The following is a 23,583-nucleotide window of genomic DNA, read 5'->3' as shown; positions in this document are numbered from 1 at the left end:
TTTATGTTTTTCTCGTTTTATTAAAATATTTGCATTTATCTTGTTAAGTTTATTTTTGTTTTTGGTAGTATTTGGCCTTTCGACCATCTTCTATTATTACATTTTGCCTATCTAATTTTTTCATGTTTTTACAGTCACTTTTTTTTTTTTTTTTGCTTATTTTTCACATTTTTTGTTATACAATGGAACGAGTAATGGAACCATTATTATTTAAATTGTAAAAAATGCGTAGAGGCATAGTCTGGGACGCTACGAAAATAACAGCAATCTTCTTTTTACTTAAAATATAGGAAAATTTAATGTTAGTAAAAAACACAGCCACAGTTGACTGACCAAAAGATTTAAGAGCGAGTTTTTCACCAATGTGTAACTGGTCGTATCGAGGTGCTTCGATTTGGATGAAAATTTCAGCGTTTGTTTGTCTATAATGTAAGGTATGCACTTCGGAAGAAACCGGTCAAGAAAAATTTCAAATGGGAAGCAGCGGCAGCGCAAGCAAGTCAGAGAGGGTGAAGAAAAGCCCCAAGAAATCGCTCCCTCTCCTTTGTTCTGCTGTTCGTAAAGCTGTTTCTTGACCCCTTTCCTTCCGATCTGCAGACTAGCCTTAAGGCTGGTATGCTGATCGAAAGGAACGCAAAACTCCATATAAAAAAACGCCCAAGAAACGGTCAAGGAAAGGGTCACGAAAAGATTTTTCTTAAGCGGTACGCAGCTGAAAAGTAACAGAAACGGAAAGATTGTGTTTGACGTTTCTTCGCGCGGTGCTTATTTGCAATATGTTTTGATGAAAAAATCAAAGAATTGGGTACTAAAGCCCTATGTTAATTTTTATGTCCAACGGAAAAAAACACGATTAAAAACCATTTCTGATCACTTTTTTCATTTTAATGCAGAAAAAAAATTGACGAGACAACATTTTTTCGATGGATCAACTATGGTCCCCTTGGAACGAGCTGTCAAGTAGGAGCTTTTCTGTCAAGAAGGACCGCGAGGTTAATTTTTCAAAATAGATTTAAAAATCCATTTTAAACTCTTTGTGGTCGTACAAAGGGCCATTGTACTCAGAAAAATAAGCTTTATCGCTGTAAACAATAATATCAGCAATCTAAGCTTCATTTTAGGACCATAATGAAACAGAGATTTTATAAATGATTTCAGAAATAGCAAAAATACGATTTTTTGTATATTTTTACTCAAAATGCTCAAACTTCAACAGCATGTAACTTTTGAACCCCGGGGTTTAGAGAGTTGGTTCAGAAGACCTTTTTCATGTCTCGGCGAGATCTTTGAATTTGACTTATTATTCAAAATTCAATATTTATATATTTAATTTGAAACATTGTTCAATATTTTGAAATGCTATGATTTTTTTGAAATTTTTGTTACATTTTATGTTTTTTGAATCTTTTGAAATTTTTATAATTTTTTTAATGTTAATTTTGCTCAAAGTTGTCGATGTTTTATTCTCGTTTTTTTACCTTTTCAATACATGCATCTTGAATCTATGACATTTCTCCGAAACCCATATTACCGAAGGGACATTTCCCCGAATGCCACTTACCCGAAAAGACACTTCCTATTTCCACTAATCGTCCACATCTCCGAATGTCATTTTCCCGAATGGGCCACAATCCCGAATGCCACTTACCCGATTAGTCATATTCCTGAATAGTAGAGACCCTAAATAGGGAGACTGGTCTAAGCTTGCTAAATCGATCTGGCAACGTATGTTTTGAGCTTAGCAACACTGATAAGTTTTGCTGGGCGTAAAGGCAAATGCTCGTTTGGATACGTCAAACTCGTGCCTGTTTGGGTACGTCAAATTCACTTCGACCAGTCTCCCTATTTAGGATCTCTACTGAATAGTCATTTCCCTGAATGCCATTTCCCCGAACGCGGTCAAGCGGAAATGCCCGGTGCCCCGGAGCGCGCGCGTGTTTTTGACTGTTCCAAAGTAATAAATAGCTCAAATAAAAGTGAGCAAGCAACTCTCCATTGATGACATCTGAAAATGTTGATTTAATAGGGGGAAACGGCAAAAGTGATGGAATCCAGGTTTTTAAGCGAAGATGGCGTTCGAATGGTGAACGCCCGAAATTTCAAAATCGCGCAGCAGCACCAACATTAGAAAAAAAAATGTGGCTATCATGCCATGGCACACTTTTTCCGTAATGTCGGTACCACTGCGTGATTTTGACATTTCGGGCGTTCACCATTCAAACGCCATCTTCGCTTAAAAACCTCGAACCGAGGTGGAATGGCTTATAGTGATTAAAACAAGGGAATGATGGAAAGAGAGGAATCACAAATCCGTATAAATAATTTCAAGATTTTTCAGGTGTAAACCGAAAACGCCACCAAAAATTAAAGTGGAAGAATAAGGCTTTTAACTGCTTATTTAATTGTCGGTGTACAGGACGCTGCACTGTTTAATCATTTTCTGACGTACATTCAATTTTGCAGTCCAAACCCAGTCATTGAATTAGAAAAATAAAATTCTTTTTCAAATTTTCTTTTCTTGATTTGTGTGCACCTATGTCGAAGACCAAGATTGTTTACTTTTTGCTCTTTGGTCTGACAGTCTTGGTCTGACAGATTTGGTCTGTCAGTTTTATCATGGATTTTGGTCTAGAGACCCTAAATAGGGAGACTGGTCTAAGCTTGCTAAATCGATCTGGCAACGTATGTTTTGAGCTTAGCAACACTGATAAGTTTTGCTGGGCGTAAAGGCAAATGCTCGTTTGGATACGTCAAACTCGTGCCTGTTTGGGTACGTCAAATTCACTTCGACCAGTCTCCCTATTTAGGATCTCTATTTTGGTCTGGTCTAGGCGAGGGATAGGACACAGCACCTTCCTGGATTAAAATGTGTATACACTCAAACCCCGATGGTTTGACACCAACTGTTGTCAAACGAACAAGGTTACTTTTTAGTTTGACACCCCTTTTACGCGGAGTTCAGACACACTACCAAACGTTTGTTTTGGTAGTGTGCGTGAGCGCCGTGTAAAAAGTGACAGTTCGTCACTTTTTAGTTTGACTTTGACCAACCAACGGGGTACAAACTAAAAAAGTGTCAAACGAAAAAGTGACCAACCACCGGGGGTTGAGTGTAATTCCCCTCCTTCTCAACCCGACTTCCTTCGACAAAACAGTTGAAAATTTGATCGACTTTGTCGACCCCTTCGTAAACTTCGCCAACCCGTCAAATTTTCTATCGGGAACGTTTTGACGTTTTGCTTCGCGCGAGTCGCGAGAAGCCGGCATCGCGATCAAAACAGATCAAAACAAACCATGCGCAGTTTGGAGGAACCATCTTTTACATCCGCAGACCGTGGCCAGAAGTAAACAAGGAAACGTTGATTTTTACGTAATTCTCGTGCGGGGGCGAAAGGTAAAATTGTTTTTCTTACAATCACTGGTAGCTTGAACTTTAAAGACTGCAAAAAGTGTGTTTGTGCGATGATTGGCGTCGATTTTTAATTTTCCACCATGCTTTCCCTTTCATTTTGCAGGTGTTTTGTTTGCGGTTCGTCATCGATGACCTAATCACAACACAACATCTGGAAGAGGCAGCCGTGAGCGGGAGGAGGAGGAGGCATGCTGCAGCGCGGTTGTCCGCTTTTTTGGGACGCTGCCAACAACAGCTGCTGTAATGCACCTCGGGCCATCAACATCGGTGTGTCGATCGATAACAACAAACAATAACAAACTTACGAGAGCTCGGGGGATGACGACAGTCGGTGGAGGGGTGCTGGCGGTGGACTTGTTGTAATCCTGGCGCAAGTGTACAGGGGAAGAGGAGAATGATGCGATTTTTGGGAAAGTAAGAGTAACAGAAGCGAAGAGATAACAGATTCAACGCAAACATATCAGCACGCGAGCGAAGAAAGAACCGCCGCGGCAACAGTCACGCTGGTTGGCATTGGCACGAAATAATAATCAGTAGCAGCATTAGGTCACGGCGCGCAGTGTTCTTTCTGCTAACCTCAAACGAAAGAGAGGCGAGCGCCCCCGAAAAAAAAGCAGCCAGAGGTTGTGATATAACACCTTTTGCACACATCGGTTCGAAGTGGTTGAAAACGGAATCTCGTCGGAAATCGGTTAATCGGCAGCGGCTGGGACCGGTTCTGCACTCGAAATGGACCGCGACAAGGATGACAAGTCTTCAAACACCGGAATCGCGGGTGGATTCGCGGCCTGCGTGACCCGTTTCATCTGCCAGCCGTTGGATGTGCTGAAAATTCGCTTTCAATTGCAAGTGGAACCGCTTAGTGAGGATCACATGACGTCCAAGTACCGCACGATTGTGCAATCGACCCGGCTAGTGTATCAGGAGGAAGGTCTACGCGCTTTCTGGAAGGGCCACAATCCGGCCCAGGTGCTCTCAATTATCTACGGCGTCTCGCAGTTTAGCTCTTATGAACACTGTAACGCTCTGCTGCGAAGATTTGCGACCTTCGAGGAACACCACAACGTGCGAAACTTCATGTGCGGTGCCCTGAGCGGAACCGTGGCCACTGTGATTACGCTGCCGCTCGATGTCGTTCGGACACGGCTCATCTCTCAAGACAGAAACCGCGGGTACAAAAACTCCATTCAAGGTCTCCGAATGATCTACATGCAGGAAGGAATTCGCGGAATGTACCGAGGATTGAGTCCCAGTGTGCTGCAAATAGCCCCGCTAACGGGTGGTCAATTCATGTTCTACAACATTTTCGGAAGTCTCTTCCGGAAGTACTTCAAAAGTGAAGCCACCGTCAAGGGAGAACCACTGCCCGCGATAGAGCTGCTCATCTGCGGCGGCCTAGCCGGAATCTGCACCAAACTGATGGTCTATCCGCTGGATTTGGCCAAGAAGCGAATGCAGATCCAGGGCTTCGCCAAGAGCCGACAAACGTTTGGGCGGCACTTTGTGTGCGGCAGCATGGCCAATTGTATGTACAACATCGTCAAGCAGGAGGGTTTCGTGGGCCTGTACAAGGGACTGCATCCGGCGTTACTGAAGGCGTGCTTCATGTCGGCGTTCTACTTTGCGATCTACGACGAAATGGTGTGGATCCTGAACCACTGATAAAGGTAAGCGAATGTGTGTGTCAAATTGTAGATTATTATTATTATTATTATTATTTTTGATAAACAGCTTCAGGCAAAACTCGGGGCCGCATTTACAACGCGAATTCAGCGGCAAATTTTACTCAACTTATGTTAACACGTTTTAGTGGGAATGTTATTGTCCGTTTCTCTCGAAGGTACACGCCGCGCGGCATTTCAGAATGTGTCGGAGACACTGTTGCTAGCGATTTTCTGCACTTTTGGTGTAATAAAAAACATTCCCGGCAACAATGCCATGCAACTCTAATAAGAAGATCAACAAAAACAAAACGCACAGTATGGGATTTGACAGCGCGCATTTGCCGAAAGTGCGGCGCGTCGTTTCGAGGCTGGTATGTCGCGTGTCCTTTTCGGGAATACGCGCAATAAAATTCCATGAGTCGTCTTCCCTAAGGTGTCTGATAAGGTCCACAGCTTGTGATGATAGGGTACGTTATCCATTAGTGGACCCCTTTCCTATAGTGGACCCTCTGAAGGGTTTTTGATGAAAAATTCAATAAAATCACAATTTCAAGCGTGTTGTTGTCTACAAATTTTTTATTTGGCATGTTCAGCATCATTTAAAACAATGTTGACTGACATTGAATTGTCCTTTTCGCCAAAATAAGTGTTTTGAGTTCGACATCTGAAATCAGCCATGGCCACTAGCATTTTCACAACAAAACTGCATTTATATTTTATGATTGAATTAACCATCCAATCAATTTTTGACTGATTATTTAACTTCAGCAAGTCGAAGTAATATAAGTTTAAGGATATTTACTCAAATAAAGCGAAGAAATGCAATTTTCGAGCAAAAACTAGGGGGGTCCAATATAGGACAACGAAATCCAAACTTTTCCAAAAGTGGACCCCTGTTAATTTAACCTTCAAAAATGAAGAAAAATGTGTATTCAAGCAAAAGTTTCTCTTAATCATACAATAAATGCTTGTTATAACCAAACTGATTGCATTTTTTTTTCAATTATGAGTATAAATATAGCTGTTTTCATGTTAAAAGTATCAAAAATGCTGAAGCTGTAAGAATTTATAATTAACCAAAACTATAGTTGATTGTACCTAACTGAAGCATCATAAATGCAGTTTGAAATGATATTTTATAATAATAAATCAATAACAACACATTTTTTTTTAAATAAACATGCGTGATTTTATCAGCAACTGTAAACAAATCTATTATTTAGTTTCGGTCAACCATTTATGTAATTAATATGGAAAAGTTTGCATCAAGATTACTTTTTTTTAATTATTTTTATGTTTATAGTGGTTTTTGAAACGTTTTCTCTGATCTTTTTCGGAAATAAATGTTTTTAAATGTCTGTTAGGTTTTTTGTTGTTTAAAGCCAAACAAAACATATTTGTTTATAACGAAAAGTGAGCAAAATCCATCTTTTATTCATTATATCTATCATTAGACCTACACCATGCATCATAACATCAAATATCGGTTAAATTTGGTATAAAAATAACAGTTTGCCTATAGTGGACCCGGGTCCACAATCGGATTATGGACCCGGGTCCACTATAGGAAAAGGGGGTCCATAACAAGGCAAAAAAAAACTTTTTTTTTCAAATGGCTATTTTTATGCTCAAAAACAAATAACTGATGAAACAAATAGTCAAAATTGTTCAAAAGACTTCAGATTTTAATGTTTTGTAAAAAGGGTTATGAAAAAGTGCTTAAAATATTGAAAATTTGTGAAAAATGTGCTTCGGCTCCACTAGGGGGTCCACTAATGGTTAAAATACCCTACATTACCTTCCTTTTACTGAGCAATCGAATCCAGAAGGAAAACGATCACCAGATGTTTTGTTCCGGGTCTGGATTTGATCTATCGCTTACAAACCGGAATCGTTACCATTAGCCTAACTAGCTCGGTCAATCAGGGGGAGGGGGGGTCGTTGAGCCGACGGTCGTTTCCAACGACCGAGTTCAGTAAGGGACTGATCTTACAATATAGAAAATGTAAATAAATCTACAATCTAAGCTTTTTAGAAAAAATTTCATACTTTGCAAAATAAATGAGATTGCCCTCTTTGAAAATTTTTAGAATCTAATAAAAGGTAATCAGTGTTTCAAGCTTTACTGCGATAGTGAAAAAAAAAGTTGCATTTTTTTCTGTTATATAAACATAAAAAAAAACACTTTTTTCAATGTCAATACATTTTGCCTCCTTTACAAAATTAAAAAAGGGAGAATCTCCTAAAATGGATAAAATTACTTAAGTCAATTTTATGTTCAAGAGAATTATTCCTGTATGCAATGGTTGAAGTTAAAAAATATTATGAACGCGATGAAAGATTTCTCCAAAATCCTCATAATAAATATTCCAGGAAATTTAATTCCTGATTGTGTCAGTTCCGTATAGCGTCCATTCCAGAAATTGCATCAACATTTTTAAAATGAAATTTAAATTAGGAAAATCAGGAAAAAGTGATAAGAAATGGTTTTCTGGCATACCTTTCATCATTGTAAGTAAAAATTATGTAAAATTGCCCATGTTCGAATAGATACCACATATCAACGTTGTCATGACGTTGTTTCCTCACACTTCGCTTTTTGACGTTCCGAAGAAAACGCGCTTTAATGTTTGAACTTGAATAAACAAAACAGTGAGCACGACATGTAAACAATAACCAACACGTTTTGTTTGGTTCACCGTTCTGTGAACGTTTAATGTTTACGGTAGTCGCGTTCTGACCTGAAATTTCTTTTGGCAAATTGGGTCCTAAAATGAAGCTTGGATTGCTGATATTATTGTTTACAGCGATAAAGCTTATTTTTCTGAGTACAATGACCCTTTGTACGACCAGAATGAGTTTAAAATGGATTTTTAAATCAATTTTGAAAAATTAACCTCGCGGTCCTTCTTGACAGAAAAGCTCCTACTTGACAGCTCGTTCCAAGGGGACCATAGTTGATCCATCGAAAAAATGTTGTCTTGTCATATTTTTTTGCATTAAAATGAAAAAAAGTGATCATAAATGGTTTTTGATCGTGTTTTTTACCGTTGTACATAAAAATTGACATAGGGCTTTAGTACCCAATTGTCGCACTCACAGAAATTTTCAGGATGTGTCAAGATAGCACGACAAGAATAATTCTTCCTTCACAACAAGGTACGTCGTTTTTTTGTTTTTATTGAATATCTCTGGAATGAAATCGATTTTTGGGGATCTGTGATGGTTAAAAAGTCAATCCTTGAGAGCTGCAAAAAAAAGCGTTCTTAACTCACGAAACGAAACTATTGGCACTACGCCCCCCGGGGCATGGCCTTCCTCTAACGTGGGATTTCTGCTCCAGCGCCTCTGACGAGACAGGAGAAACCGGGACCGACGTTTTACTTCACCATCCGATAGAAGCTCAGTGGATAAGGCGGGAATCGAACCCGCGTCTCATAGCATCATCGGGATCGGCAGCCGGCAGCGTTCTTAACTCAATTGGGTCCTAATATGAAGCTTAGATTGATGATATTATTGTTTACAGCGATAAAGCTTATCTTTGTACGACCACAAGGAGTTTAAAATGGGTTTTTAAATCAATTATGAAAAATTAACCTCGCGCTCCTTCTTGACAGAAAAAGTCCTACTTGTCGTTCCAAGGGGACCATAGTTGATCCACCAAAAAAATGTTGTCTTGTCAACTTTTTTTGCATTAAAATAAAAAAAGTGATCAGGAATCTAGTCAGGAATGCTTGTTTTTAATCGCTGTACATCAAAATTTACATAGGGCTTTAGGACCCTATTTTGCCAGAAATGCACGTACGACAAGATAGCACGACAACGACGATATGCAAAAATAGCATGAAGAAAAAGGAGATATTAGACTACGACAAACAAACAAACAAACTCGCACATTTTGACAGTTTTTCGGGTTGCCCGCATTTGTTTCCAGAAACGTCAGCTTGCATACATCCTGTCAAACACGAAAATGTGCGAGTTTGTTTGTCATAGTCTAATACCACCTTGAGAAAAACGTAACGCAATTTCATCACTCTCAAGTTTTCGTGAAAAAAAAAACTAAATTTTCTCCAGATTTCTAGAACAGTAGTGGATGTTTTTGATTTTACTTCTGGAAGAGCATATGAACGAAACTGCTTCAATAACTCAAAAGTGATGAAAATGCTAATAGGACATTTATGCGAACAGGGGCAGTTTAGGACTCAATTAAAAAACCCGATTTAATCCCACCTGGGGTGAGAAAGAGTTTTTTTTACAAAAGGAAGATAACGGCAGTTAATTTGGTCCATTCATGTATCAATTCAAAAATCAACCTGATTTTTTCATACATATATCTGAAAAGCGCTGTATTTTGCCCAATTCGCCATAGCCGGGTGTAAGCTGTACTCGCACATAAGTTGGGCGTCATCCATAAAGTATGTCACGCTCTAGGGGGAGGGGGTCTGAGCAAGTGTGATATTGCGTGTTATAAGTATAGGAAAAGCGTGACAAGAGGAGGAGGGGGGGGGGGGATTTTGGCTGATTTTAGCGTGACGTACTTTATGGATAAAGCTTTGCAAACGATGTAACGGTAAAGCCGCTTAAGAGGCAGTATTTGTAAATATTGCTCGGTTTGCTCTAGAGGTCGTATCGAGGTGCTCCGATTTGGATGAAACTTTCAGCATTTGTTTGTCTATATATGAGATGAACTCATGCCAAATATGAGCCCTCTACGACAAAGGGAAGTGGAGTAAAACGGGCATTGAAGTTTAAGGTCCAAAAAACATGAAAAATCTTAAAATTGCTCGCATTTCCGTAAAACTTCATCAATTCCAACTTTCTTAGATGCATTCGAATGGTATTTTGAAGCACTTCAAAATGAGCCATAGACATCAAGGATTGGCTTAACTTTTTCTCATAGCTTTTGCAAATTACTGTTAAAAATGGTTTTTTTTAAAACCTTAATATCTTTTTGCAACAGCCTCCAACACCTATACTCCCATAGGTCAAAAGTTAGAGAATTTCATGGACTATAAGCCTACGGTAATAACTTTTTGGCCAATCGCAGTTTTTCTCATAGTTTTTCGATTTTTCTATAACAAACTTTTCACAACGTTAGTTTTTGCCCTGTAGGCTACCATAGCGGCACTTTTTGGTCTCAATTTTTTCATATTCGGAATCCTCGGAAAATTTCACGTTAGTTAGAAGTACTGGAGTTGTAAATTATCTTAGATGCATTCGAAAGTTTCATGCAAATCGGAGCACTTCGATACGACCTGTTACACATTGGTGAAAAACTCGCTCTTAAAAGTTATTGAAAGCTTCAAAACGCCTACTGGAATAGGGGGATGGCGTCGCTATTTTTAGACCACATTTTGCACTTTTTCTGCATCGAAACCGACTACTTTATCGACTTCATTTTGCTGGGCGAGATAGGACGCCGTCTATTTTTAGACGATGACTCAGCACTTTTCCACTCTTGCACTTAAAAAAAACCAGATGGCAGCACGATGTAACGCCACGTCCCTATTCACTAAACTGACATTTACTGCCGTTCTACGCATAATTGTCCCATGTTCAAAAAAGTGCAACTGAGAAAAACGCGATTGAAATTTTTCGACCGATTTCTGTGTTTCTACGCATAATTGTCCCGTGGGTTCCTATTCACCCTAAGTGTCCCTAATCGCCCCAGTTAGCAGTTTATCACCCTTATTTGTGATTCTCTTGCTATCCAGGTTTTTAAGCGAAGATGGCGTTCGAATGGTGAACGCCCGAAATGTCAAAATCGCGCAGTAGCACCAACATTAGAAAAAAATGTGACTATCATGCCATGGCATAATGTTGGTACCACTGCGTGATTTAATTTTAATGCTCTCTTGATTCAATGACGTGCACTAAATTTTTGGTAAAATTGTAGAGAATAAATTAAGCAAATACATAATTGACTATAAATCTAAACTTCTGCAAAGTTACCTAACTGAAACATCTAAATACATGATAAAAAAATATATACATTCCTGGGAAAAAGTTTTAAATGGTCTTTCGAGGATCGTTTCTCAAATATTTTTTTGTTTCTTCTTCCAGACTTCCCCGGACCATCCCCGGGGAAGGGACACGTCGTCCCGTTTCCAGCGCTCAGTACCTTTCGCACACCGGACGGAAGGCGGCCTGTCTGTTTCCGGGTTTTCGTTGAAGAACTGTAAACACATTCTATTCCTATCGTTTTACTCGGCCGGTACGATGGTGCCGCTCACCCGCCCGCGCGCCTCCTGTTCTGTCGTGTCTAGCTTACAACCAAAAATAATAATTAAATTACGATTAAAGTTTAAGCCTAGCGGGGAGAGCTTCAGAAGCAGAGCCGGTAATTGAAACTATTTGCAAAAACATGCGCGGGGTCAATTGAAAATTATATGCACACACTCTACTCTCTTTACGTGTTTAGTTAGTTAGGAGGTTTTAGGCTAGTGCTAGCTTTTGTTTTTTAGTGAGACTGATGCGCAGGTAGCTCACACGACACACACACACGATTAGCTGTTAGCGTTTAACAAACTAGGCACAAGTGAAAGTTCGAATGACGAGTATTGATTGTGTTGTATGTGTTTTATCCTATTAACAGAAGAGAAAGAAGAAGAAGAAGTGTAGTTAGTGATTTATCGAAACCTTGAACGAAGCTCTCAGTGATTATGACTAAATATTTATTTGTACTTAAATGAATGCAACGTATCGACTTTATCTCAAGCGAAAGCTGTTTCGTTTTCTCCTTCTCTCCGATATTATTGTTTTATCCGATTCTCATTGCAAAACTGCGAGAGGATGAAGTTTCTAACACTACCCACTACCGAATTGATGGGCGCTGGGCACGTTGTGATTGGGTTGTACTTGAAGAAAAGTGAAAAGTGATCATCAAGTGTATATTTTTCGTGAAACACAAATGCAAAAGAAAACCGTATTACTAATCCACCAGACTTCCATTAAGGCGATAAGTAGAGCGAAAATGTTGTAATTTTACGATAAACACCTACAAATAATCAGCTCAACAACACGTGACACGTAAACTAAACGTATTTGAACAGTACAGGCTTACCGAACAGTAAACTTACCAGTGGATCTGTGTTTAAAAACAAAAACAACTATTGTATATTGACAATAAAAGTTTAAGAAATGGATAAACACATCGAACATATTACACTTCTAGAATGGTTAGAAAGAATTCCCTAGTTTATTAGATTAAATTATCAATGAAACAACGTGAAAAGCTACGGTCGAAAAGAGAAGGAGTGATAAAATTCCGGCACCTTGGCGATCGCGTGAATGAAGTCAAATTCGCCCAAACTGCCGTTTTTCTGCAGGTCCATTTCTTCTAGAATCTACAACAATAACACAAATTTTAACAACCAGCAAAACACCTTCAAACCCAGCTAGCCACTTACCACCTCGGCGATGCAGGCCTTTTCGTCGCGGTGCAGGCCGGGATCGGTTCCGACGAGACGGTCACACAGCGCCACGATGTCGTCGGCGCTGATCTGGCGGTCGTTGTCCACGTCAAATACCCGGAAGGCCCAGGCAGCCTTCACCCGGTGCGGGCACCGGTCGGACATGACGCTGAACAGATCGAGCACGTCCTCGAAGGAGCAGCGCGTGTCGCCACCGGAGGAAAACACCTCGAAGATGCGGTCCCGGAACGGGTTGAACTAAATGAAGTAATTACAGGTGAGTTGGACGACTATATTCAAGTTTCAAACTTCTTAAAGTCTTAAAGCTATGAAATGATTTATTCCAAAATAAAATCACCTGTTAAGTCAAACCCTCCAAACAATATTTGTTCAGATTAATATTTAATTTTGCCTAAAAAAAATCGAAGAATATTTAGGCCCAAAATACTAAATAAAAGACGCTTTCCTCTCCATAAAACGGATAGCTTGATCAGTTAATACTAAAACTGCTAGCTGGAACAAATTATTGCGAACAAAGCAACCGCGAGGTTCCGCTACTCGCAACGGAATCCAAACAACGATACAAAAGAAATGGAAGAAACAATGGAAACGCAAAAACGAGTCTGGGCGTCCCAGTAGCCAGCGCACTAATGATGACATTATTCAATTAGTGTATCCAAACCAACCCGTGCACACAAACAGCGACACAAAAGGAATTAAAATTAACACGGAAAAATAGGACTGTGCGTCCCCACAGGCACCGCACTAATTATATTCATTTAATTTTGGCAAATAATTAGAAAAAATAAAAAAATAAGGTAATAAAAAATAAAAGGCGACATGAACTTTGAAAAATATTTGCAACGGCCTGATTGTTGAAAAAAAAATCAAAATTTCATATAAAAAAAATTACCTAATCTTTTTTATGTAAAATTGTACTTGCAATCGAAAAGTATTCTACAGATTTTTTGATAAAGGACTTCGGTTTCAAAATATAGCCACCGACAGTTTAATTTTAGCGAAATATTTGCAGTTTTTCAATTTTTAAAAATAGTGACCATGAGTGACCATTTCTAAAAATATTTTTTTATTTGAAAAGTTCAGAAAATTTGCGATAAAATTGTTTAAGAGACATTGCAGATTAGACCTCTAGTTGCTGAGATACAGCGGCATAAAGAAAAAGAAACTTGCAGGGTTGTTACGGACGGCGCGGATCGCGCGGATAGCGCGGATCTGACGCGGATTTGCTGGCTAATTTTGCTCAGGCGCGGATCTCGCGCGGATGGCAATTTTGCTAAATAAATTAATTGAGAGAGATAGAATTACTTTCAAGTTATTAAGAAAAATGTTATCAGGAATTACGATAGTTTGTTTTTTTCCTTTGAGTGCAAGAATTTCATAATTTTTATTAATTGAATTTTCTTCTGAAAATTTTTGTTCGTATTTTCTTAGTACGAAACGTCGAAAAATGAAGATGAAGATTATGTAGAAATTATGTTTTATATGCTTCTTGTCATTTCTTAAAATCTCCGGCTCTGAATATTTAATTTCTTTTGAGTTTTGAGTAATGATTTTTAACCTTATTTATTTTTAATTTGATACTGGATTTATTAAATTTTTAATTTTGTAAATCAAATATTACAAACTTTTCCCGAAGATGTAGACATTACAATGTGTAACAAAACTATTATTGGGGCTTGTTCTGGTGGGCGACAAATATGAGCTTGATTGGACGTAACAGAAGCTGGCCTCCACTTTTGAATTTTGGAATGGAATTTAATCGGTAGAAATATTTTTTTTCGAAATTCAAACATTCTTGGCGAAAATAATACGATCAGAACATTCCAAATTCAAAGCTTCAGAAATTCAAAAATTCGAAAAAAAATGTTTTAAAGTTTTTATTATAACAAAAAAAATCAAAATGCATATTATTTTTTTTCGAAATTTCTTAAATCGTAATTTAAAAAATCTGAAATTTCGAAATTAAAAATTTTAGCAATCTGAAATTCAGAATAATAAAAATGGGGTGATCGAAAATTTGAAGATATAAAAAAATCAAAATTAAAAACTCAAAATTTAAAAACTAAAAAATATCAAATTCAAAACAATATAGAAAAAAATTCTTAAATTCTTAAATTCCTAAATTCTTAAATTCTTAAATTCTTGAATTCTTAAATTCTTAAATTCTTAAATTCTTAAACTCTTAAATTCTTAAATTCTTAAATTCTTAAATTCTTAAATTCTTAAATTCTTAAATTCTTAAATTCTTAAATTCTTAAATTCTTAAATTCTTAAATTCTTAAATTCTTAAATTCTTAAATTCTTAAATTCTTAAATTCTTAAATTCTTAAATTCTTAAATTCTTAAATTCTTAAATTCTTAAATTCTTAAATTCTTAAATTCTTAAATTCTTAAATTCTTAAATTCTTAAATTCTTAAATTCTTAAATTCTTAAATTCTTAAATTCTTAAATTCTTAAATTCTTAAATTCTTAAATTCTTAAATTCTTAAATTCTTAAATTCTTAAATTCTTAAATTCTTAAATTCTTAAATTCTTAAATTCTTAAATTCTTAAATTCTTAAATTCTTAAATTCTTAAATTCTTAAATTCTTAAATTCTTAAATTCTTAAATTCTTAAATTCTTAAATTCTTAAATTCTTAAATTCTTAAATTCTTAAATTCTTAAATTCTTAAATTCCTAAATTCTTAAATTCTTAAATGTTTTTATTTTTCAATTCTTAGTTCTTAAATTCCTAAATTCTTGAATTCCACAATTTTTGAAGTCCTATTTTATGTAAAAAAAATTGAAATTATGATAAGACATTATTATAAATATAGGAAATTAAATTTCTTTCGGAGTGAAATTATAGCGAGGATTTTGGATTACAAACTGTATAAAAATTCTAAGATTTTGAATATTTAGACTTTCGAAATTTAAAATTTTATCATATTATAATTTTAGATTTTGATTTACTTTTGAGGTTATATTTTTGAAGTTAAATTCTTAAATTCTTAAATTCTTGAATTCTTGAATTCTTAAATTCTTAAATTCTTAAATTCTTCAATTCTAAAATTCTTAAATTCCTAAATTCTTCTATTTTTCAATTCTTAGTTCTTAAATTCCTAAATTCTTGAATTCCACAATTTTTGAAGTCCTATTTTATGTAAAAAATTTTGAAATTATGATAAGACATTATTATAAATATTGGAAATTAAATTTCTTTCGGAGTGAAATTATAGCGAGGATTTTGGATTACAAACTGTATAAAAATTCTAAGATTTTGAATATTTAGACTTTCGAAATTTAAAAATTTATCATATTATAATTTTAGATTTTGATTTACTTTTGAGGTTATATTTTTGAAGTTAAATTCTTAAATTCTTAAATTCTTGAATTCTTGAATTCTTAAATTCTTAAATTCTTAAATTCTTAAATTCTTAAATTCTTAAATTCTTAAATTCTTAAATTCCTAAATTCTTAAATTCTTAAATTCCTAAATTCTTTAATGTTTTTATTTTTAAATTCTTAGTTCTTAAATTCCTAAATTCTTGAATTCCACAATTTTTGAAGTCCTATTTTATGTAAGAAATTTTGAAATTATGATAAGACATTATTATAAATATTGGAAATTAAATTTCTTTCGGAGTGAAATTATAGCGAGGATTTTAGATTACAAACTGTATAAAAATTCTAAGATTTTGAATATTTAGGCTTTCGAAATTTAAAATTTTATCATATTATAATTTTAGATTTTGATTTAATTTTGAGGTTATATTTTTGAAGTTAAATTTTTAGGTTTTTAAATATTGTATTTTCTATTTTGAAGATTTTTTTTTTCATGACTCTTGCCTTGACCGTCTCATGAGGATTTTTTTTTAAAATGAATTTATTGCTTTCATTCTTTTGGAGCCTTTAAACATAAAACAAGTTTTTTTAATCAAATACTTTCTGAATTAGTTTTTCTTCATTAAAAGATAAAATTTCTTAAATGTTGGTCGCGATATTTTTTTATATGGCGTGGATTTCGCTCGGTTTCGGATTTTAGTCGGCGCGGATTTTGAGCGGATTTTCTTTCGACTCTCCCGTAACAACCCTGAACATGAAAATTGAAGTTTTCAAAGTCTCACCCTAACAACTCACTATTTTCCGATTTTCATTGTTAAAACATTCGAAAATTATCTCGGTTTAGTGAAAAAAGTTGATTTTCACCCGTTTTTGTCATTTTCCCATTTTTGCACGCGGCGCGTCGAAAACCCCAGTTTTTATGTTAAAAAAATCATATCTCCAAAACATGTCAAATTGATATGTCAATGGATATTCGCCATTTATTGATAAGTTACGTAAAATATTACAAGGAATCAGGAAAAACATATTTTTCCTTAAAAGCCCAACTAATAACCTCTTTTATTTGAATTGTGGCGCTCCAAAATTGGTTTAGCCGTTCCGGAGATATGATTTTTTGAAAAATGTGGTTTTAGCGAAAATCGACGAAAAACGCAATTTTATGGACCACCCTATTTCGGATAGGACCACCCTAATCACCAAACAAAAAAATACGGGTCTAATTATTTGGGCCAAAGTACCCCCACTTCAAATTTGAGGCAAATCGGAGCACTTTTGATTTGTATCCAGGTTTTTAAGCGAAGATGGCGTTCGAATGGTGAACGCCTGAAATGTCAAATTCGTACAGTGGTACCAACATTGCGAACAAAGTGTACCATGGCATGACCGCCACACTATTTTTCTAATGTTGGTGCTACTGCGCGATTTTGACATTTCAAACGTTCACCATTCGAACGCCATTTTCGCTTAAAAACCAGGATATACATATTATGGTGGTACAAAGCGTAGAAGTTTGAGTTTTTGATATTAATTTGATTAATTGGAGTTTTTTTTAAAACGATTCAATAAACCAAATTTCCAGTTTTTGCTTTTTAGGTGTTTTTGAAGCTGCCTTGAGTCAGGAGTATTAAAAACACCCAAAAAAAAAAAAATACTTAAAATTTGGTTTATTGGACTTTAAAAAAAAAAACTCCAGAACTTAACTCGAAACTCACCTTCAACTGCGGAAACGCCTCCATAATCTTCCTGTTTGGTATCCTCCGGTGCAGATCCTTCCTTATCTCATCCGGCTCGAGCGGCAAAAACTTGTCCATAATCAACAGAATCTCCCACTTGGTGAGGTACGTTAGCTCGGCGTAATCCTCCAGCTGTTCCGCCGACAGCAGACTGCTCTCTTTGGCGCCCATCACCACTCGACTCCCCGTTTAACTTTGATTCTAATGTTCTGGCCACTGCATCACGCGACCGCGACAAATTGTCGAAAAATAATAAACACAATTGATTAACGACGATGAAAAATCAATTACCCCTAATGGAATGCCGCCGTCGTCGTTTCAACTTGTTTCTTCGCGCCTGGTCATCGTAAAACGGCGACTTCTTCCAAATGCGAGCAATTCTTTGCCTTGGGTAGCCTGTGATACAAATAATCAATCTCATTTAAAAAAAACTTGTTCACATTTTGCTTATATTTTTACAAAACTTATTCGCAACCGTACAACAGAACGAACTTTAATACGGCTTGGCGCGCTTGCCGATGGTGGCCTTTTGCTTGAGCTTATTCGCGATGCTACCCTCCGTCGTTTCCTGTTCCGTGTCTTGGCCGCAACTCCACACCGTGATCAGTCCACTTTCGCCGGTTGTTATCAGTGCGTTTTCCTGTAGATAAGAAGTAATATGACGATATATGGATGGCCCAATTGAAGCGGTAATGATTGGAGCCGGGACGGCTGATAAGAACTTTTCAAAGTTGTTGTTACATTACCTTTTCGCTGTACACGCTGGCCCGAACGATTTGCTTGTTGTGTAGGAAGTTTTGGAACGGCTGGAAGCTTTTGTCGGAGTACCGAAGCGAACGGAGACATTCACTGTAGAAAGACGGTGAATTACCTACTGAACCGGTTTTTCGTTGGTCACGTTTGCTTACCCTTTATTGTAGTTCGACCCTGCTAGCAATGTCAACGCTCCATCACCTTCGTTGTACGCCCCAACGACGTTGCAATCGATCGACGACTTTCTACAGATAAACTCCGTAATCTTCTCGCGATCAAACTCCACCTCAGGGTCCTGACTCTCCACGTCGTACAGCTGAAACCCGTTGGTCGTCGTCACGCAGGACACCCAGTCTTTCCCCGTTCCCGGATTCCGATGCCAGTTCAGCGACTCAATGGCCGTGTCCACGTTGAAGCAGTACTGCATCGCGTCATCTTCCGTCGGCTGAGAAATGTCAAACACGTTGATCAACCCGTCCACGCTTCCGCTGACCAGCAGGTCCGGATTGCTCGGATGAAACCGCACGTTTGTAATGTCCTCGCTGTGGCACTCCCAGTACGACCCAAGAAACTTCCTCTCCCGGATGTCGAAGAACAGCAGAAAACTATCTCCGCCCTTTTGCACCTCCGTAGACGCGCACAACGCGCGATCGTTCTGATTCACGTCGAACGTGGTCATCGTTTTCCTTGGCCCCTCGGAACCATCCTCAAACCCAAACACGCTCTTACCCAACCTTAAATCGTACAAACTAACCACCCCTTCCTCGGTGCAGGCCATCAACAAGTTCGGATCGCCGTTGAAGAACCGAACCCCCCGAATGGGACTCTTAAACTTGTCAAAGTCGGCGCTCTCCACCAGCAGGTCACCGTTTTCGGCCAGTTGGTACAGCTGAAGCTCCTTGCGGGACGAACCAACGGCCAGTTTGCGCGAGTCGCAGGAAAGGGACAGATACAGGCCGCAGGTTCGCTTCAGCGAGATGGCCACCTCCGAGTGGGACCGGACGGAGGATTTAAAGCGGGATTGCAGCTGCTGCGGGTCGCACGAGTCCGCGTCGGGGACGGGAGATTCCTCGTCCGAGCTTTGGGGATCTGCGAAGAATTTGTGATCAGATCAAAGATTTAATTAAATTTGGTTTTGTAGAATTTGTTCAGAAGTTGTTTGAAACTTATTTTTTATTATTTATTTTTTAGTTTTTTTTTAAATGAGCTAAATAAATTTTTAAATTAATATATCTTTAGATCTAGGGAAAAAAACTCAAAAGATTAAAAACATAAAAAAAATTCTACAGTTTTATTTAAACAGGCAATTCTAAAGCTTTTCTTAAAAACGTTACTTATCCACCATTAGGTGGTTGGTGCCTTCCTCTCATTTATAGAGTGATTACAATCCCCTAAAGTGTCCACATGGTTTATGGATCTCCCCTAACGTGATCGCAGCACCTAAGAGGTCCTATATAATAATAAAAAAAGTGACGAATAAAAAAATAGACTTCCTACAGACTTTTTGTCAAGATTATACAGACACCGCCTTTCAGGAAATGGCATCCCTCTACAAGGCTTTTTACGTGGCGATCAGACGGGACCATTTGAGGTTATGTAAATTCAGACCATTTTTTAAACTGCTTGTAATTTTAGATAGGTAAGTCAGATTTTGAAAATTCTTAATCCACAAGAAAGGTCTTCTCATATGCTTTCTAAAAATATGTTACATGTGAGGGTTTCATGAAAAAACCACCCTTTTTAGCATAATTTTTATTTAATATGAAACAGTTTTTTTAACATAACTTTTTAAATACATGATAAAACTGCATGAATTTAAATAGCAACTTAGGGGACGTTAAGACGGATCGATTAAAACCATTCCGGCCAAAATCGGTTGAGCATGTGACAAGATATTCCAGTGACATTGATTTGGTACACATGTCTACATACAGCCAAACACACAGACATTTGCTCAGCTGGTGATTCTGAGTCGATATGTATAAATGAAGGTAGGTCTAAGAGGTCTAACTAAAAAGTTCGTTTTTCGAGTGATTTTATAGCCTTTCCTCAGTAAAGTGAGGAAGGCAAAAAGAACTCTGGCCCTTTTTGAATATTCATATAAAAAAATTATTTTGTTTCCACGATCCATACAATAAAAATTTGTTTTTTGTATGGACAATTGTTCACGAAGGGGGGAGGGGGGAGGGGAGTGGGGGTGTTGTTAGCAGAATCCCAAAAAAATGTCCACGAGGTTTATGGATGGTCGCGTAGTTTTGTGATTTTTTTATTTACTTTAGTTTTTTAATCTAGCATTGAGATTTTTTTAGATTTTAGAATTTTCAAACCTCAGTCCGGTTTCCAGATTTTTTTTTAGATTTTAGAATTTTCTAACTTCAGTCAGTTTTCTATTAGGTATTCTAAGTCCTCAAGAATTTTACTTTTATTATTATAGAGACTTTCATCTCTTAAAGGTGTATAGTGGAAGAGGAAAGATTACAGAGTTTTTAATCACTTGTCTAGCTATATTTCAATAATTGTTACCATGCCTTTTTCGAACGATTTCTGTCTATGTTTCAAATAATTAGCGGAAAATTTTGATCTTAAATTATCAAGTTCTTCAATTTTATCTTCGTTCTCTTCCTCCAGTGATTAAACAGTTCGACGGTAACATTTCAAAAGGCATCATGTACACTTTGACACTTTCTGGGTTATTGCATATTCTGAAAGTACTCCTAATAAGCTACCTCTCCACCAAAAATGAGCAAAAGTTACTTCAGTAAAGTCTGTTTAATCATGATTTTAAATAAAGTAACATAAACAAAATCTCTGCCATCAGCAGTCCCTGTTTATATAGCCCTGTCAACCTGTCAAACAAAAGGCTACATAAACCTCGTGACGAAAAAAAAGCAACATGAAAAAAGCGTCATGTACATTTGGCGAAGAAAAACGAATCATAGCAAAGCGCCCCCCTCAGTGACAGCAGGGTGATATCGACGTTGGTGATTTCAAAAGAAGTTATGTTTGTTTTTCTCAAATAAAATTACGGAAATAATGTTTTATTGAATTTGAATGATCAAGTATCAATAAAAGCAACGTTTTTCATCGTTTGTTATCATTAGAACATCTTATTTTGCTTTTATATTAAAATGGGAATTGAAAATGGATGCTCAACATTCAAATGCGTTTTTCTCAAAACGCATGGTTTGTACATGATGCTTTTTGAAATGTTGGCGTCGAGTTATCTCATCCAGGTTTTTAAGCGAAGATGGCGTTCGAATGTTGAACGTCCGAAATGTCGAAATCGCGCAATAGCACCAACATTAGAAAAAAAATGCGGCTGTCATGCCATGGCACCATTTTTTCGTAATGTTGGTACCACTGCGTGATTTTGACATTTCGGGCGTTCACCATTCGAACGCCATTTACGCTTAAAAAGCTGGATAACATTTTTCCCTATGCTATTTTGCTTTTTTTACATCTTCATCTTCTTCATCTGTTGTTTCGTCTTCAGCCATCACTAGTAACATTTTTAAACTTACAGGTTTTATCATGGTTCTGGAAACCCTCATACGGCCTAAATAGGCTTTTATGGCTTACTTAAAACCTAAAATGTTACTAGGGATCTCTCTTCGTTTTGTTGTTAATTCGTCATCCGCGTCCAAATATGCCTGTAAGCGCTTCCGGGTTTTGCGAGTCATTGGAAACGATCGTGGATACACCTAGGAGTTTCCAGTTGGAGTGAAAAAGTTCAATTTATAGAAAAAATTATGGATTAAAATTTTGGTTTTTATTCACTTCTGCGACATCAGGAATAATTGTTTAAACATGCTCGCAATTTTTTTATTCGGTCGAAAAAATATTATTTTTCATGATAAAATATTCATTTTTATCACATGATCAACCCTAATTCTGGCTCGATGACGCCATAATGCGACCGCGTGCTCCGTTTGTTTGTCAACAAAGCTGCAGCTGGATGGTGAGACGAAGTGAGGGGGGAGAGATTTTGACATTTTTATGCCCGCATCTGGCCCGCCGCCTATTTCGTCGGTCGTTGAGTCGCCGGTCGTTTCCAGCGACCGAGTCCAGTTAGGAACTGATCGTACAATACTACGTCGTCATTGCTTATGCCTAGAGGTAGGTCATGCACACGAACTTCCGTAGCGTTGTTGTCCAGGTAAATCGGGATTTTGCAACCCTGATATACCAGAGGTTTGTCGATGATGGACGAGGCCAGTGCTGAGTCGGCGAACTGCAACACGGCTATTTCTCTTCTCAACGCTAACAAGTTTTTTTGGTTTACTTGAAGGTCTGCGAGAATTTTTTTTACAAGCTTTGGGCTTGGTTGGGACTGGAGTTGGCAAAATTCCAGAACCACAATGTTTTTGTATACGGTGCACATTTAAAAAAAAGCGGCGACGCGCACATAAACTGCGGACTGGCGTTGAGAATGCGACTTGTAAGGTCGGCGGTTACTTTGCAACTGAAATTTTACTTTTGATAAACTAATCACAAAAATAAAAATGTTTTCGTTCTCTTATTTTGAGTTGTTGTTGTTGATTTTATTCGGGGAGCTTCAACCCTATGGGTCATTCGCTCCTCTTTTATTTTGAGTTTTTGAGTTAAAAATGGCCCCAAAAATGCTCTTAAGTGATTTTAAAATTTTAAATCTGAGAAGAAACAATCAACGAACAGACAATGAACAGTTATTTTTTAAATAAAGATCCCGATTTGTTTTTGTTGCTTTTAGGTGTTTTTGAAACCCCTTTGATACAATGGTATTAGTATTCATAAACACAAAAAAAAACATGAAAATTGTATTAATTGGACCTATAAAAAATCGTTTACTTAAATCAGAATATCGGACTTTATCGGTCCTACTGTGTCGACATGGTTTTCTCGAGTCGAGTCTCGACCGTCTCGACCGTCTCGACACTGATGTCGACTAACAAACATTTGCTATCACCTTCATTTTTTTATAGGGAATTCTAAAGCACACAACAAAATAATTTTGTAATAATTTTCCCTCAAACCCTTAGACATTCTCATTGAATTTGAAATTCCCTCTACTTACCGTCAAACATTCTCGCAAATGCTACAATTTGTTAACACAAATTCAGTGGAAAAACCTCGAAAATACCGCAAATTTCCTCACTAATCACCGTGCGCGCACGATTTCGTCGGCGAAATTTCAAAACAACAACAAACGAGCACGTGCGATAAAGTGGCGGCCTCGCAACTCGGCCCACCTCGTTTGACACTTTGACGCGGATCTCCGTTTCC

At 37.3% G+C, this 23,583-nt stretch overlaps 3 protein-coding genes across 4 annotated transcripts; 1 reads left to right on the top strand and 2 right to left on the bottom strand.

Annotated features, from left to right (window-relative positions):
• Positions 1 to 3,261: 3,261 nt before the first annotated feature.
• LOC6050488 (mitochondrial thiamine pyrophosphate carrier) lies at positions 3,262 to 12,225 on the top strand. The gene is made up of 3 exons (XM_038264967.1): positions 3,262 to 3,394; positions 3,516 to 5,079; positions 11,140 to 12,225. The coding sequence occupies exon 2, from the start codon at positions 4,142 to 4,144 to the stop codon at positions 5,072 to 5,074; it is 933 nt and encodes a 310-aa protein (XP_038120895.1). The 5' UTR covers positions 3,262 to 3,394; positions 3,516 to 4,141; the 3' UTR covers positions 5,075 to 5,079; positions 11,140 to 12,225.
• Positions 12,226 to 12,252: 27 nt separating this feature from the next.
• LOC6050487 (calcium and integrin-binding protein 1) lies at positions 12,253 to 17,956 on the bottom strand. Of its 2 annotated transcripts, XM_038264968.1 has the most exons (4): positions 17,860 to 17,879; positions 17,548 to 17,784; positions 12,486 to 12,746; positions 12,253 to 12,422 (listed from the first exon to the last, which is right to left on the bottom strand). In XM_038264968.1, the coding sequence occupies exons 2-4, from the start codon at positions 17,737 to 17,739 to the stop codon at positions 12,312 to 12,314; spliced, it is 564 nt and encodes a 187-aa protein (XP_038120896.1). In that variant the 5' UTR covers positions 17,740 to 17,784; positions 17,860 to 17,879; the 3' UTR covers positions 12,253 to 12,311. The 2 variants fall into 2 exon arrangements, with proteins under 2 accessions (XP_038120896.1, XP_001867090.1); XM_001867055.2 differs by having other exon boundaries at positions 17,548 to 17,956.
• Positions 17,957 to 17,994: 38 nt separating this feature from the next.
• Positions 17,995 to 23,527, bottom strand: LOC6050486 (WD repeat-containing protein 89). Its single transcript, XM_038264965.1, has 4 exons — positions 23,375 to 23,527; positions 18,477 to 19,410; positions 18,315 to 18,417; positions 17,995 to 18,208 (listed from the first exon to the last, which is right to left on the bottom strand). The coding sequence occupies exons 1-4, from the start codon at positions 23,382 to 23,384 to the stop codon at positions 18,062 to 18,064; spliced, it is 1,194 nt and encodes a 397-aa protein (XP_038120893.1). The 5' UTR covers positions 23,385 to 23,527; the 3' UTR covers positions 17,995 to 18,061.
• Between the last annotated feature and the right edge of the window lie 56 nt (positions 23,528 to 23,583).

Source organism: Culex quinquefasciatus, chromosome 3, assembly GCF_015732765.1.
Source record: "Culex quinquefasciatus strain JHB chromosome 3, VPISU_Cqui_1.0_pri_paternal, whole genome shotgun sequence".
In the NCBI taxonomy this organism is placed as follows: domain Eukaryota; kingdom Metazoa; phylum Arthropoda; class Insecta; order Diptera; family Culicidae; genus Culex; species Culex quinquefasciatus.
This window is presented reverse-complemented; position numbering and strand designations above follow the sequence as displayed.